This window comes from Mobula hypostoma, chromosome 21 (genome assembly GCF_963921235.1).
Source record: "Mobula hypostoma chromosome 21, sMobHyp1.1, whole genome shotgun sequence".
Lineage (NCBI taxonomy): Eukaryota > Metazoa > Chordata > Chondrichthyes > Myliobatiformes > Myliobatidae > Mobula > Mobula hypostoma.
In genome coordinates this window covers 48186951-48201162 of record NC_086117.1, presented here as the reverse complement: position 1 = coordinate 48201162, position 14212 = coordinate 48186951, and the positions used below count along the sequence as shown (strand labels likewise).

Genomic DNA, 14212 nt, shown 5'->3' with positions numbered 1-14212 from the left:
TAATATTTAAATAAACACACGGATGTAAGGGAAAAGGAAAGAGAAGGACATTGTGTAGGGATTAGTTTAGTTGGCCATTTGGCCAATTTAGTTGGTTCGGTACAACAGTGTGGGCCTAAGGGTAAGTTCCTGTGCTGTACTGTTCTATGTTCTAAAACAAAAGCAAAATGACAACATAAAATTGGGATCATTGCATTTTCTGTGGATCTTGCATATTCTCCATGTGACCATGTAGTTTCCTTGGGTGTTCTAGGTCCCTCCCACATCCTAAAGATCCTAAAGTCACCTACTTCATTCTGAGAAACAACTTTCATCCACCACCCTCTGCTTCCTACATCCGAGCCAATTCTCTCCCTGGATTCCATGGAACCTAATCATCCAGACCAGGCTACCATGCAATACCTTGTTGAGGGGCTTGCTGAGGTCCAAATAGGCAATGTTCACTGTCCTACTGTTATTTACATTTCTGGACTTTCCACATGCAAAGCCATGCTGATTCCTCTTAATCAGACTTCCTTTCTTTCTTTTTAAATTTTAATTTTCCAAAATTATAAACAGAATAACAATATTGATACAGAGAGATTGGAATAATCTTATTGTTGATAAGCACATACAAAAAATAATTCAAATAATACAGGTATAATAGACTTCCAAACTCTTAATATAATTAATCATAGGGAAAAAAGAAATAAAAAGAAAAAAATACAAAGAAACCCCCCCCAAAAAAAAACAAAAAAATGAAACTAAATACTAAACCCAAAAAAAAAGCAAACGGAACAAAACAAGGCTAGACCAATATCTTAAATCGAACACATTCAGTAATGTTGTCAACTCCACTCCTCTATTCGTTTATTTTAAGTTGATAAGGATTCAGAAAGGTCAAATTACATCATATAAAAATGTTGAATAAATGGTTTCCAAGTCCCTTCAAATTTAACTGAAGCATCAAAAATGTCATTTCTGATTTTTTCTAAATTTAAACATGATGTAGTTTGGGAAAACCATTGAAATGTGGTAGGAGGATTGGTTTCCTTCCAGTTCAATAAAATGGATCTTCTGGCCATTGAAGTAACAAATGTGATCATTCAACAGGCTGAAGAGGATAAAAATCTATGCTGTATCATTGGCAAACCAAATATTGCCGTAATAGGATGGGGTTGTAAATCAAAACGCAAAACTGTTGAGATAATATAAAAAATATCATTCCAGAATTTTTCTAAAGAGGACAGGACCAAAACATATGAGTTAAGGAAGCCACCTCAGAGTGACATCTGTCATAAATAGGGTTTATATGGGAATAAAAATGGGCTAATTTATCTTTAGACATATGGGCCCCATGCACTACTTTAAATTGTATTAGCGTATGTTTGGCACATATAGAAGAACTAAACTAAATGAAAAATTTTATCCCATTTCTCTATAGGTAGGCAAAGTTGAAGTTCCCTTTCCCATTCACTTTTAATTTTATCAGATATACCTGGCTGTAATTTCATAATTATATCATAAATAGATGCTAGTAATCCCTTCTGAAAGGGATTTAAACCTAAAATTTTATCAATGATATCAGTAGGGTATGAGATCGGGAAGGTAGGCAGCATGGTATTTAAAAAGTTTCTTATTTGTAAATATCTTAAAAAATGGGATCTGGGCAAATTAAATTTATTAGATAACTGTTCAAAAGACATGAAACAGTTATCCAGAAATAAGTCAAGAAAACGTGTTGTACGTTTCATTTTCCATATCAAAAAGACTTGATCCATAACTGAGGGTTGAAAAAAAAATTAGATATAATAGGGCTTGATAATATAAACTTGTTCAAACCAAAAAATTTACGAAATTGAAACCATATTCGTAATGTATGTTTAATTATTGGCTTAACCATTTGTTTATTCAATTTAGGTAATACAAAAGGAAGTGAAGTTCCTAAAATGGAAGCCAAAGAGAACCCTTGTACGGGTTTACCCAATTGGACTTGGAATTATATTCCAATCGTGTGTCCAAAATATTAAATATCAAATAGTAGTGGACTAAGAGGGCAACCCTGCCTAGTACCACAAAATAAATGAAAGAGAGGAGATCTTTGATTGTTAGTAAATACCGAAGCCAAAGGAGAAAGATATATCAATTTAGTCCAAGATATAAATATCAGACTAAAATTAAATTTCTCAAGGGTATTACACAAATATGTCCATTCGACTCTATCAAAGGCTTTCTCAGCGTCCAATGAAATGACATATTCTGGAGTTCTGGGTGAAGGAGTATAAACAATACTCATTAATCTCCTAATATTAAAGAAAGAGTAACGATTTTTAATAAATCCAGTCTGATCAGCAGAAATAATTTGAGGCAATACATTCTCCAATCTCGTTGCCAATATTTTAGAAAAAATCTTAGAATCCACATTCAACAAAGATATAGGCCTATAAGATGCACATTCAGTAGGATCCTTATCTTTTTTGAGAATTAGGGAAATAGAAGTTCGATAAAAAGATTATGGTAATTTACATATAGATACTGCATCCCTAAAAATTCTACATAGCCAAGGAGTCAGTATAGTAGAGAAAGATTTTAAAAAATTCTACTGTATATCCATCTGGGCCAGGTGCTTTACCTGAGTTCATCGAAGAAATAGCATTGGATGATAATTTTGGAATATTCAATTTCTTTAAAAATTCATGCATTATAGTGGAGTCATCAGGAAATTCTGATTGATATAGGGAGATATAAAATTCTTGAAAAGATTTATTTATCTCATCATGGTCAACCATCAGAGTACCATCTTTTTTTTTACAAATCTTAACAATCTGGCGCTTAACCAAAGCCGATTTCAATTGATTAGCCAATAGTTTCCCAGTTTTATCACCATGTATATAGAATTGACTCTTAGTTTTAATTAACTGGCTTTCAATCGAAGATGATAGTAATAGACTATGTTCCATTTGAAGTTCAATTCTCTCTTTGTAAAGCTCCTGATTAGGGGCTATAGAATATTTCTTGTCAATTTCTTTGATCATGTCAACCAGTTTAAGTATTTCATTATTAGTTCGCTTTTTTAATCCGGCAGTATATGAAATAATTTGTCCATGAATGTATGCTTTAAAAGTATCCCATAATATCCCGCTGGAAGTTCCCTCCATAAGATACGTTGTAAAGAAAAAATTAATCTGTTCCTCAATAAAATTAACAAAATCCGAATCCTGAAGCAAAGTGGTATTAAATGGCCAGTGTCTAGAACTAGAAGATGTATCCCTTGACTTAATAGATAGTTTCAACGGCGCAGACTTTGTCTACTCAAAAGCTGGTAGTCCTGTCTCTCAGAATTCCCTTCAGTAACTTCCTCATCAGTGATGTCTGACGGACCAACCCTTTGTTCCCTGCTACCATTCTCAACCAAAGGGTTGATGGATTAATGAGACCCTAGTGGGGTGAAGGGGAGGAGAACCACAATGCGGATGGGCACCGAGAAAGAATAAGTGAGGGAATGGAATAGCTGAGAGTTATTCTTGACAAGGTGGGCCAAGTTGTCTTCTGTGGCGTAAGAAAATGGGAGAAAGAAAATACTGAGTTATATTTATCAAGGACAAACAAAACCAATATTGTACTTCTGTTTTCAAACTGCAGGCTGTTGTATGCCTTGTGCAGTACCCCAAAGATCTTTGTTTCTGTTCCTTGATATTAGGTTGATGTAGTATTCCTTATATTCGGACTTCTAAGATGTTGACTTTGAAGGAGTGTCAAATTATTTTTCTAATTAAAGCAACACACATCAAAGTTGCTGGTGAACACAGCAGGCCAGGCAGCATCTGTAGGAAGAGGTGCAGTCGACGTTTCAGGCCGAGACCCTTCGTCAGGACTAATTGAAGGAAGAGTGAGTAAGGGATTTGAAAGTTGGAGGGGGAGGGGGAGATCCAAAATGATAGGAGAAGACAGGAGGGGGAGGGATAGAGCCAAAAGCTGGACAGGTGATAGGCAAAAGGGGATACGAGAGGATCATGGGACAGGAGGTCCGGGAAGAAAGACAAGAAGTGGGGGAGGGGACCCAGAGGATGGGCAAGAGGTATATTCAGAGGGACAAAGGGAGAAAAAGGAGAGTTAGAGAAAGAATGTGTGCATAAAAATAAGTAACAGATGGGGTACGAGGGGGAGGTGGGGCATTAGCGGAAGTTAGAGAAGTCGATGTTCATGCCATCAGGTTGGAGGCTACCCAGACGGAATATAAGGTGTTGTTCCTCCAACCTGAGTGTGGCTTCATCTTTACAGTAGAGGAGGCCGTGGATAGACATGTCAGAATGGGATGTGGAATTAAAATGTGTGGCCACTGGGAGATCCTGCTTTCTCTGGCGGACAGAGCGTAGATGTTCAGCAAAGTGGTCTCCCAGTCTGCGTCGGGTCTCGCCAATATATAAAAGGCCACATCGGGAGCACCGGACGCAGTATATCACCCCAGTCGACTCACAGGTGAAGTGTTGCCTCACCTGGAAGGACTGTTTGGGGCCCTGAATGGTGGTGAGGGAGGAAGTGTAAGGGCATGTGTAGCACTCGTACCCCATCTGTTACTTATTTTTATGCACACATTCTTTCTCTCACTCTGCTTTTTCTCCATCTGTCCCTCTGAATATACCTCTTGCCCATCCTCTGGGTCCCCTCCCCCCCTCCTTGTCTTTCTTCCCGGACCTCCTGTCCCATGATCCTCTCGTATCCCCTTTTGCCTATCACCTGTCCAGCTCTTGGCTCCATCCCTCCCCCTCCTGTCTTCTCCTATCATTTTGGATCTCCCCCTCCCCCTCCAACTTTCAAATCCCTTACTCACTCTTCCTTCAGTTAGTCCTGACGAAGGGTCTCGGCCTGAAACGTCGACTGCACCTCTTCCTACAGATGCTGCCTGGCCTGCTGCGTTCACCAGCAACTTTGATGTGTGTTGCTTGAATTTCCAGCATCTGCAGAATTCCTGTTGTTTTTATTTTTCTAATTGTTGACTGAGGCGTATAAATCAATGATCTCCTTAAGAATTGTCTTTCTGAATCAAAAAACTGTTTTCTTTAGCTTTTCTCCATTTTTAACTTTTGATTTTGATTTGTCCTTTTGATTTGTTATTTTATTCACACACAGCACCATACTTACATTGCCCGACACTGAGTGTTTTCATTCTGTTGCAAGCTTTCTCTGAACCCCTAGCTTAGCATGTGTTCGTATTAGGTGGATCTCAAAGTACAGGTTTTCCCTGCTATCCGAAAGTAGAGCGTTCCTATGAAACCTTTCGTAAGCGGAAATGGCGTAAAGCGAAGAAGTAATTACCATTAATTTATATGGGAAAAATTTTTGAGCGTACCCAGACCCAAAAAATAACCTACCATATCATACCAAATAACACATAAAACCTAAAATAACACTAACATATAGTAAAAGCAGAAATTATATGATAAATACACAACCTATATAAAGTAGAAATAATGTATGTACAGTGTAGTTTCACTTACCAGAATCGGGAAGACAGCGAGCACCCTGGAAGGTTCACGCATTTTTCTATCATACAGTTCTTTATAAGCACACAAAACATCCTGCAAATCTGCCCTAAACCTACGTGCCCTTTCGAAATTAAAGTCATCCTTTTCTGCAATCATTGCAGCACTGTCAATAGTAGCAAAAATTTCATACAGTTCAAAGCTATGGCTGCTCGGGGTGCGTGCTGCCTCTAACAGCTCGCTGCAAAACAAACGCTGAACGCTATTTTCGCTTTTTGCCACTCTCGCTGCTCGGGGTGCACGCTGCCTCTAATGGCTCACTGCAAAACAAACGCTGAACGCTATTTTCGCTTTTCGCCTTTTTTCGTAAAAGCAAAAATCCTCTTCGGATTCCTTTCGGTTCGCGAAAACAGGTACTAATGTAGGTCTTTCGTAAAAGCGAAGTGGCATAAGTGAACTTTCAAAAAACGGGGGGTACCTGTATTTAGGTTTTTGTGCAAAATAACTTCCAACAGAACATGCTCTTTTATCTGTACATTTATGACAACTTTTCTGTACCCAAATAATCTTTCTCTTTTTAAACAGACGGCAGTAGATGATGTAATGAAACATATTCACAGACTTGGAGGGAAGAAGGATGGATTGGTGCCAATGTTCATCAATACTAACTCTGGACAATTTACCCACCTTGGTGTCTATACACTCGGTGCCAGGGCTGACAGCTATTATGAGTATCTGCTTAAACAGTGGATCCAGGGAGGAAGAAAAGAGGCAGAGTGAGTAATGCTGAATTTAAATTGAGCTAAACAAAGCAGCAGGGATTAGTAAAATTCTAAGTCATTTCATTCTTTACTGAAATCCCAGAAATAAATGAATCAAAAATTAAACCGAATGTTGTGGTTTGGCAATTACAGAAAAACTTGAGTAGTCCACTATCTGACCGGTCAAAGTCCTGATGATTAGGCATTTGTTCTCCAGGTAATGTTTGCTGTATCCCACTTCCCCCCGCCCCTTATTCACCAGCAACCCAGTTTCTGTCCCTTGCCCATCCTTATTTGCTGGGACCCCAGTTCCAGCACCTCCCGCTCACTGGCACTCCGGTCCTGTGCCTCCCTGCTTCCCGTTTGTCAGCACCCTGGTTCTTGCACCCCCATTTCTGCTTAGCTGGTTACTGGAATATTTCTTATTTCAGGTGACATTTGAAAGGACAGAATTAAGAATGTTGAGCTATTATTAGAAATACTATCTAATAATCTGGAACATCTGCCTGTCTGGCTTCACCAATGTTAGATTATCATAAATTTATAATACTTTTTCTCTGCAACTGTTGGAACTAGTTAAAAGCCTATGAAGTGCTTTCTCAGGATGGCTGTGTGGATGCTGGAATGATTTAGTTTGGGCATGCTCTAGGACTTAATCATTTGCATTTAACAATTCTGAAACAAATTTATTCAAGTGCAAACAACAGAATGTAGAATGCAGTTTGTTTTTTTTTTCCCTTAATTTAAGTAACACTTTTACACTTCCCGGCATAATTTTGATAATCCACTTTCGGAATTATTTACACCAATTTTTAATGCCTGTGAGACTTATAATTTTAAGGACGTTCTCAAAACCAACATTTGCCTCCCATTTTCATTCTTCTGAGATGTTTAAATTTCACTGGATGGATGTAGCATCTAAACCAGCTACAGTATATAGAAACATAGAAACATAGAAAATAGGTGCAGGAGTAGGCCATTCGGCCCTTCGAGCCTGCACCGCCATTTATTATGATCATGGCTGATCATCCAACTCAGAACCCTGCACCAGCCTTCCCTCCATACCGCCTGATCCCCATAGCCACAAGGGCCATATCTAACTCCCTCTTAAATATAGCCAATGAACTGGCCTCAACTGTTTCCTGTGGCAGAGAATTCCACAGATTCACCACTCTCTGTGTGAAGAAGTTTTTCCTAATCTCAATCCTAAAAGGCTTCCCCCTTATCCTCAAACTGTGACCCCTCGTTCTGGACTTCCCCAACATCGGGAACAATCTTCCTGCATCTAGCCTGTCCAATCCCTTTAGGATTTTATACGTTTCAATCAGATCCCCCCTCAATCTTCTAAATTCCAACGAGTACAAGGCTAGTTCATCCAGTCTTTCTTCATATGAAAGTCCTGCCATCCCAGGAGTCAATCTGGTGAACCTTCTTTGTACTCCCTCTATGGCAAGGATGTCTTTCCTCAGATTAGGGGACCAAAACTGCACACAATACTCCAGGTGTGGTCTCACTAAGGCCTTGTACAACTGCAGTAGTACCTCCCTGCTCCTGTACTCGAATCCTCTCGCTATAAATGCCAGCATACCATTCGCCTTTTCACTGCCTGCTGTACCTGCATGCCCACTTTCAATGACTGGTGTATAATGACACCCAGGTCTCATTGCACCTCCCCTTTTCCTAATCGGCCACCATTCAGATATAATCTGTTTTCCTATTTTTGCCACCAAAGTGGATAACTTCACATTTATCCACATTAAATTGCATCTGCCATGAATTTGTCCACTCACCCAACTTATCCAAGTCACCCTGCATCCTCTTAGCATCCTCCTCACAGCTAACACTGCCACCCAGCTTCGTGTCATCCGCAAACTTGGAGATGCTGCATTTAATTCCCTCATCCAAGTCATTAATATATATTGTAAACAACTGGGGTCCCAGCACTGAGCCTTGCGGTACCCCACTAGTCACTGCCTGCCATTCTGAAAAGGTCCCGTTTATTCCCACTCTTTGCTTCCTGTCTGCTAACCAATTCTCTATCCACATCAATACCCTACCCCCAATACCGTGTGCTTTAAGTTTGCACACTAATCTCCTGTGTGGGACCTTGTCAAAAGCCTTTTGAAAATCCAAATATACCACATCCACTGGTTCTCCCCATCCACTCTACTAGTTACATCCTCAAAAAATTCTATGAGATTCGTCAGACATGATTTTCCTTTCACAAATCCATGCTGACTTTGTCCGATGATTTCACTGCTTTCCAAATGTGCTGTTATCACATCTTTGATAACTGACTCCAGCAGTTTCCCCACCACCGACGTTAGGCTAACCGGTCTATAATTCCCCGGTTTCTCTCTCCCTCCATTTTTAAAAAGTGGGGTTACATTAGCCACCCTCCAATCCTCAGGAACTAGTCCAGAATCTAACAAGTTTTGAAAAATTATAGCTAATGCATCCACTATTTCTTGGGCTACTTCCTTAAGCACTCTGGGATGCAGACCATCTGGCCCTGGGGATTTATCTGCCTTTAATCCCTTCAATTTACCTAACATCACTTCCCTACTAACATGTATTTCACTCAGTTCCTCCATCTCACTGGACCCTCTGTCCCCTACTATTTCTGGAAGATTATTTATGTCCTCCTTAGTGAAGACAGAACCAAAGTAATTATTCAATTGGTCTGCCATGTCCTTGCTCCCCATAATCAATTCACCTATTTCTGTCTGTAGGGGACCTACATTTGTCTTTACCAGTCTTTTCCTTTTTACATATCTATAAAAGCTTTTAGTCAGTTTTTATGTTCCCTGCCAGTTTTCTCTCCTAATCTTTTTTCCCCTTCCTAATTAAGCCCTTTGTCCTCCTCTGCTGAACTCTGAATTTCTCCCAGTCCTCAGGTGAGCCACTTTTTCTGGCTAATTTGTATGCTTCTTCTTTGGAATTGATACTATCCCTAATTTCTCTTATCAGCCACGGGTGCACTACCTTCCTTGATTTATTCTTTTGCCAAACTGGGATGAACAATTGTTGTAGTTCATCCATGCAACCTTTAAATGCCTGCCATTGCATATCCACCGTCAATCCTTGAAGTGTCATTTGCCAGTCTATCTTAGCTAATTCATGTCTCATACCTTCAAAGTTACCCCTCTTTAAGTTCAGAACCTTTGTTTCTGAATTAACTACGTCACTCTCCATGTTAATGAAGAATTCCACCATATTATGGTCACTCTTACCCAAGGGGCCTCTCACGACAAGATTGCTAATTAACCCTCATTGCTCAAAACCCAGTCTAGAATAGCCTGCTCTCTAGTTGGTTCCTCGACATGTTGGTTCAAAAAACCATCCCGCATACATTCCAAGAAATCCTCTTCCTCAGCACTTTTACCAATTTGGTTCACCCAATCTACATGTAGATTGAAGTCACCCATTATAACTGCTGTTCCTTTATTGCACACATTTCTAATTTCACATTTCTAATATCAACAATAACGCAGCATCCTGGAATTTTACCAGTGCCACACTGGCAGATGTTCTAGATTATTGAGTGTTGCCCTCCTTTATATTAAATATACTTTTATTTCATTTTTTTTTCATATAATTCACTTGTGTCATTTGCTTGTGAACCCAGGAGTGAGGAGTAGAACATAGTCCAGACCCTGGGTCTGACTGCTGAGCCACCCTCCCCATTCCTGACCCTAAACCTAGCTCTAGCCACAGGTTCAGCTTGTACTCTAGCTTCTGGTTGACATCCTGGTCGAATGAAAGAGCTTACTACAGGACAATGAGGATTGGAGTTTTACTGTATTACTAATGAGGAATAATTAACTTCTAATTACACGGGTATATGTTTCACCAGTATCTATCAGTATTCTGCTGTAAACCATTAACAATTTACATTAACATCTTGAATCATGTGAGGTGAAATTTGTAATTTAATTTTTTTGTTTAATTGCTAGCTTGCTAGAAGACTATCTACAAGCCATAGAAGGTGTTAAGAAGAACTTGATTCGAAAGTCAGAACCAAACAAACTGACCTTTGTAGGTGAATTGTCCCATAATCAATTTAGTCCAAAGATGGTAAGTAGCTTTCACTAAATTAGACTGGAGCATGATTGGCATAGTTTGATGCCTGTCACCAGATAAATTGTGATTTTTGTGCATTTTTTTTTGTGTGTGTTAGGATTTTGACGTTTTGCTTTGAACAGGTTCCGTGGTGTATCTTTGTTTCATGGTATCTGTGGGAAAATGAATCTCAGGGCTGGGTACTTTTGATAATAAATGTACATTGAAGCTTTATACCAGTGATTAAAGAGTTGTGAAAAGTGGTTAGTTCTTTAAAGGGCTCCTTCTCTGGGGAAGGTCACGGAGGGATTGCTTTAATAGTTACATTTTATTGAGTATATTGCAGTAAAACTCTGATGATCCACATTCTGGACGTTCAGAAGCCCTGAATTTGGCATCTGGTTCACCGGCAAATATTTGCCACACTCATTTCAACATACTGCGGCCCCAGTGCCTACACTCCCTTTAGATTCACCTGGTTCACTGGAAAATTTATTATCTCTCTTTGGTTATCCATCGAAATCCGATGACAACGTCCACTCCTTTAATGGTGAGATCTTTGATGACTATACAGTCCTATCCTGGACCCAGAAGCTCTATTGCAGGTGGGACATGTATATGTAGTAGTGGTGGCAACCATGGCTGCATTTCTGGCTCTCCTCTGCTGTCTTCTGGTTGTTCTTTCCATCTCCAGAATATGAATCCCGTCCCTGCACAGCTGTCGCCAACTGGTACAGTCAGCAGCAACATCCTCCAGGTCCTCGGGTCTGATCTTGCACCTCCTTAAAGCATTCTTCATCTGATCCTTATAGCACTTCTTCGGCCTTCCAGCTGAGCGTTGACCATGATGTAGCTGGCCGTATAACACTCTGCGAGGTAGCCGACATGGGGGCATCCTTATCATGTGCCCCAGTCACTGCAGCTGACGCTGGGTGATCATGGCCTCAATACTCCTGCAGTTGGTCTTTACAAGTATTTCAGTGTGAGGCATCTGCTCACGCCAGGTAATTCCCAGGATGTGCTGGAGACAGCTTATGTGGAAGCGCTCCAAGGACTTGATGTGACAGCTGTAGGTTACCCAGGCTTCACAGCAATAAAGGAAGGTGGTGATACAGACCGCTTGGTATATGGTGACTTTTGTGGAGGGACGAAGGCTCCTGTTCTGAAAGACTCTACGCCAAAGTCTCCCAAAGGCAGCTGATGCCTGGTTTAATGTGGCTCTGGATGTCGTTGTCAATGCCGTTATCCTCAGAGAGAATGCTTCCCAGATATTTGAAAGAATGCACTGTAGACTGCTTTTCATCACCAACAGTGAAGGCAGGTAGAGTGGGTGGGATACTGGTGCTCCATTGGCAAACCACGTCTGTCTTGGTGGTATTGACAGTCAGCCCCATCCTGCTGTACGCTCTCACTGCCACAGCAAGGACAGTCTGAAGATCCTCCGGAGTGTGGGCCACAAGAGCACAGTTGTCTGCATACTGCAGCTCCTGGACCCGCTCTCTACAGAGTTTGGTGGAGCCTCCTGATGTCAAAGAGGTTGCCATCTAATCTTAAGTCCACTGCCACACCGCTGCTGTCTTCAATCTCATTGTGGAGAAGTTTGGTAATACACAACAGGAAGGTGTTAAAGAGCACTGGCGCTAGTACACACCCCCTGCCTCACTCCTGTGCGTACAAGGAAGGGCTCGGACTCTTGTCCTCCTGTGGTTACTCGAGCAGCCATCCCATCATGGAACTGGCAGAGGATGTGAACAAATTTATTGGGACAGCCAAACCTAAGGAGGACATCCCAGTGTTGAATGCTTTGGAGAGGTCGACAAAGGCCATAAACAGGTCCTGATGTTGCTCCCAGCACTTTTCCTGAAGTTGCTGGGCTGTAAAGATCATTTCAATAGTGCTCCTGTTCTTCCTAAATCTACACTGCGATTCAGGCAGCATTGACTAGGTGATGTTGCTAATGAGTCTCTGAAGCATCACCTTAGCCAGGACCTTTCCAGCAATAGAAAGGAGTGATATGCCCCTACTATTGCCGCAGATGGCCTTATCACCCGTGTTCTTATAAATGACAACAATGTTTGCATTTCTCCATTGCTGTGGGATGTTCTTATCAGTCCAGGCCTTGGTGCTGTACTGGTACAGGGTGCGCCTACACATGTACCCTCCGTTCTTCAGTAACTCAGCAGGGATGTTGTCAGTGCCAGGGGACTTGTTCTTAAGGGGATGAACAGCTGATAGAACCTCCTGGAAAGTTGGTGGTAGACTGAGATCGCGGATAGGAGGAAGTTCAGGCAGTTTGTCCAGGATGGTGGGGTCTGCGTCAGAGTCCTGATTAAGCAGGGTGTTAAAATGCTCAGCCAACCTCAGCAGAATGGTATTCTGATTTTTCAGAGGTGTTAGACCATCTGCTGTTTTCAGGGGAGTCATGCATCGATTTATTGGGCCGTAGATGGTTTTGACAGCATTGTAAAAATTATGCATGTCATTGTTATTGGCAAAAGACTGGATTTCGTGTGCCTTTTCAGTCCACCGCTCATTTTGTATGGCCCATATTGCCTTTTGCACTTTCCTCTGAGCTGCCTGCCAATGTTGTCTGATGCTGGTGGATGACGTATTGTCTAAAGTTGCCCGGTGTGCTTTGTGCATGTCCTTAAGCAAGTTGTGGATGGTGTCTGAGTTATTGTCAAACCAGTCTTGGTGGTTCCTGCTCTTATGGCCAATGGATTGGGCTGCTGCCTCATAGAGCGCAGAGCTGATATAGGCCCACTGTTGTTCCATGGTATTCTCTGAGCTCAGACAAGGTTCCAACTCCCTTAGTTTCTCAGCTAGGATGCGTCGAAACTCACTTCCTGCTTCTGTGTTTCTCAGGCGGTTGCAATTTAGCCGCTTTTTATTGGGTTTTTGCAGCCGCAAGGGGGGATGCACTTTCATATGGAGCTTGGCTACAATCATACAGTGGTTAGTCCAGCACTCTGCACCTCTCATGGCACGGGTGATAAGAATATCCATGATATCACTACGACACAATGATGAAGTCAATCATGTGCCAATGTTTAGAGCGAGAGTGCATCCACGAGGCCTTATATTTTGCCTTCTGCTGGAAGATGGTGTTGGTTATGGTAAGGTTATGCTCAGAGCAAAGAGTAAGTGGCCTCATGCCATTTGCATTCACCTTGCCAATACCATGCCTACCTAGCACTCCACTCCATGTCCTGTTGTTCTGTCCTACTCTAGCGTTGAAGTCCCCAAGCAAAAGGATCTTAACATTCTTAGGTATCTGGCAAACAGCTTCATCCAATGTCTGATAAAAGCCTTCCTTGGCCTCGTTCTCAGGGGGTGCATAGGCATTGAGAAGCGTGGCATAACATTTCTTTGTCAAGGGGATACGGAGGGTGATTAGTCTTTCACTAATGCCAACAGGTGTTTCTGTAAGACTTGGTAGAAAGGTGTTCTTGATGGCCAAGCCTACTCTGTGGAGATGTTGTTCACCTGGGGGGGGGAACCTTTCCAGAAGAAGGTGTAACCCATCCCTTCCTCTGTTAAAGAGCCTTCATCCAGGAGCCTGGTCTCACTCAGGGCAGCAATGTCGATGTTGTAGCGCCTCAGCTCAGCAGCGATTAAGGCTGTTCTCCGGTGAGGTCTGTCAGAGATGCTATATGAGTCCAGGAGAGTCCTTACATTCCATGTTGCCAGCTTTAAGTTGTATTGTTTCTTATTTCCTGATAGGCGTGGTAACCTATCCAGGTAAGTGATTGAATGGGCAATTTTTAGGCCACCTTTTCTAGGCCCTTCCCCAGTTGGGGTGAGCAGTCCCTAAATAGGGCTGCTCAGTCGCACAGGGGTCTACCGAAAACAGCTGCCACTCAGTCCCAGCTGCTAGCGACCAAGTACCCTCTGCCGCTGCCGTGTAGGGTTCTGACTAGGAGCTCC

At 41.7% G+C, this 14212-nt stretch overlaps 1 protein-coding gene across 5 annotated transcripts in view; it reads left to right on the top strand.

Annotated features, from left to right (window-relative positions):
• Positions 1-14212, top strand: part of LOC134359996 (endoplasmic reticulum mannosyl-oligosaccharide 1,2-alpha-mannosidase-like) — a 97318-nt gene that overhangs the window by 63253 nt on the left and 19853 nt on the right. For all 5 annotated transcript variants that reach the window (XM_063073958.1, XM_063073957.1, XM_063073955.1 and 2 more), the window contains 2 exons: positions 6048-6238; positions 10180-10300. In XM_063073958.1, coding sequence (XP_062930028.1) covers positions 6048-6238; positions 10180-10300 — 312 coding nt within the window. The remainder of the gene's footprint in view (positions 1-6047; positions 6239-10179; positions 10301-14212) is intronic.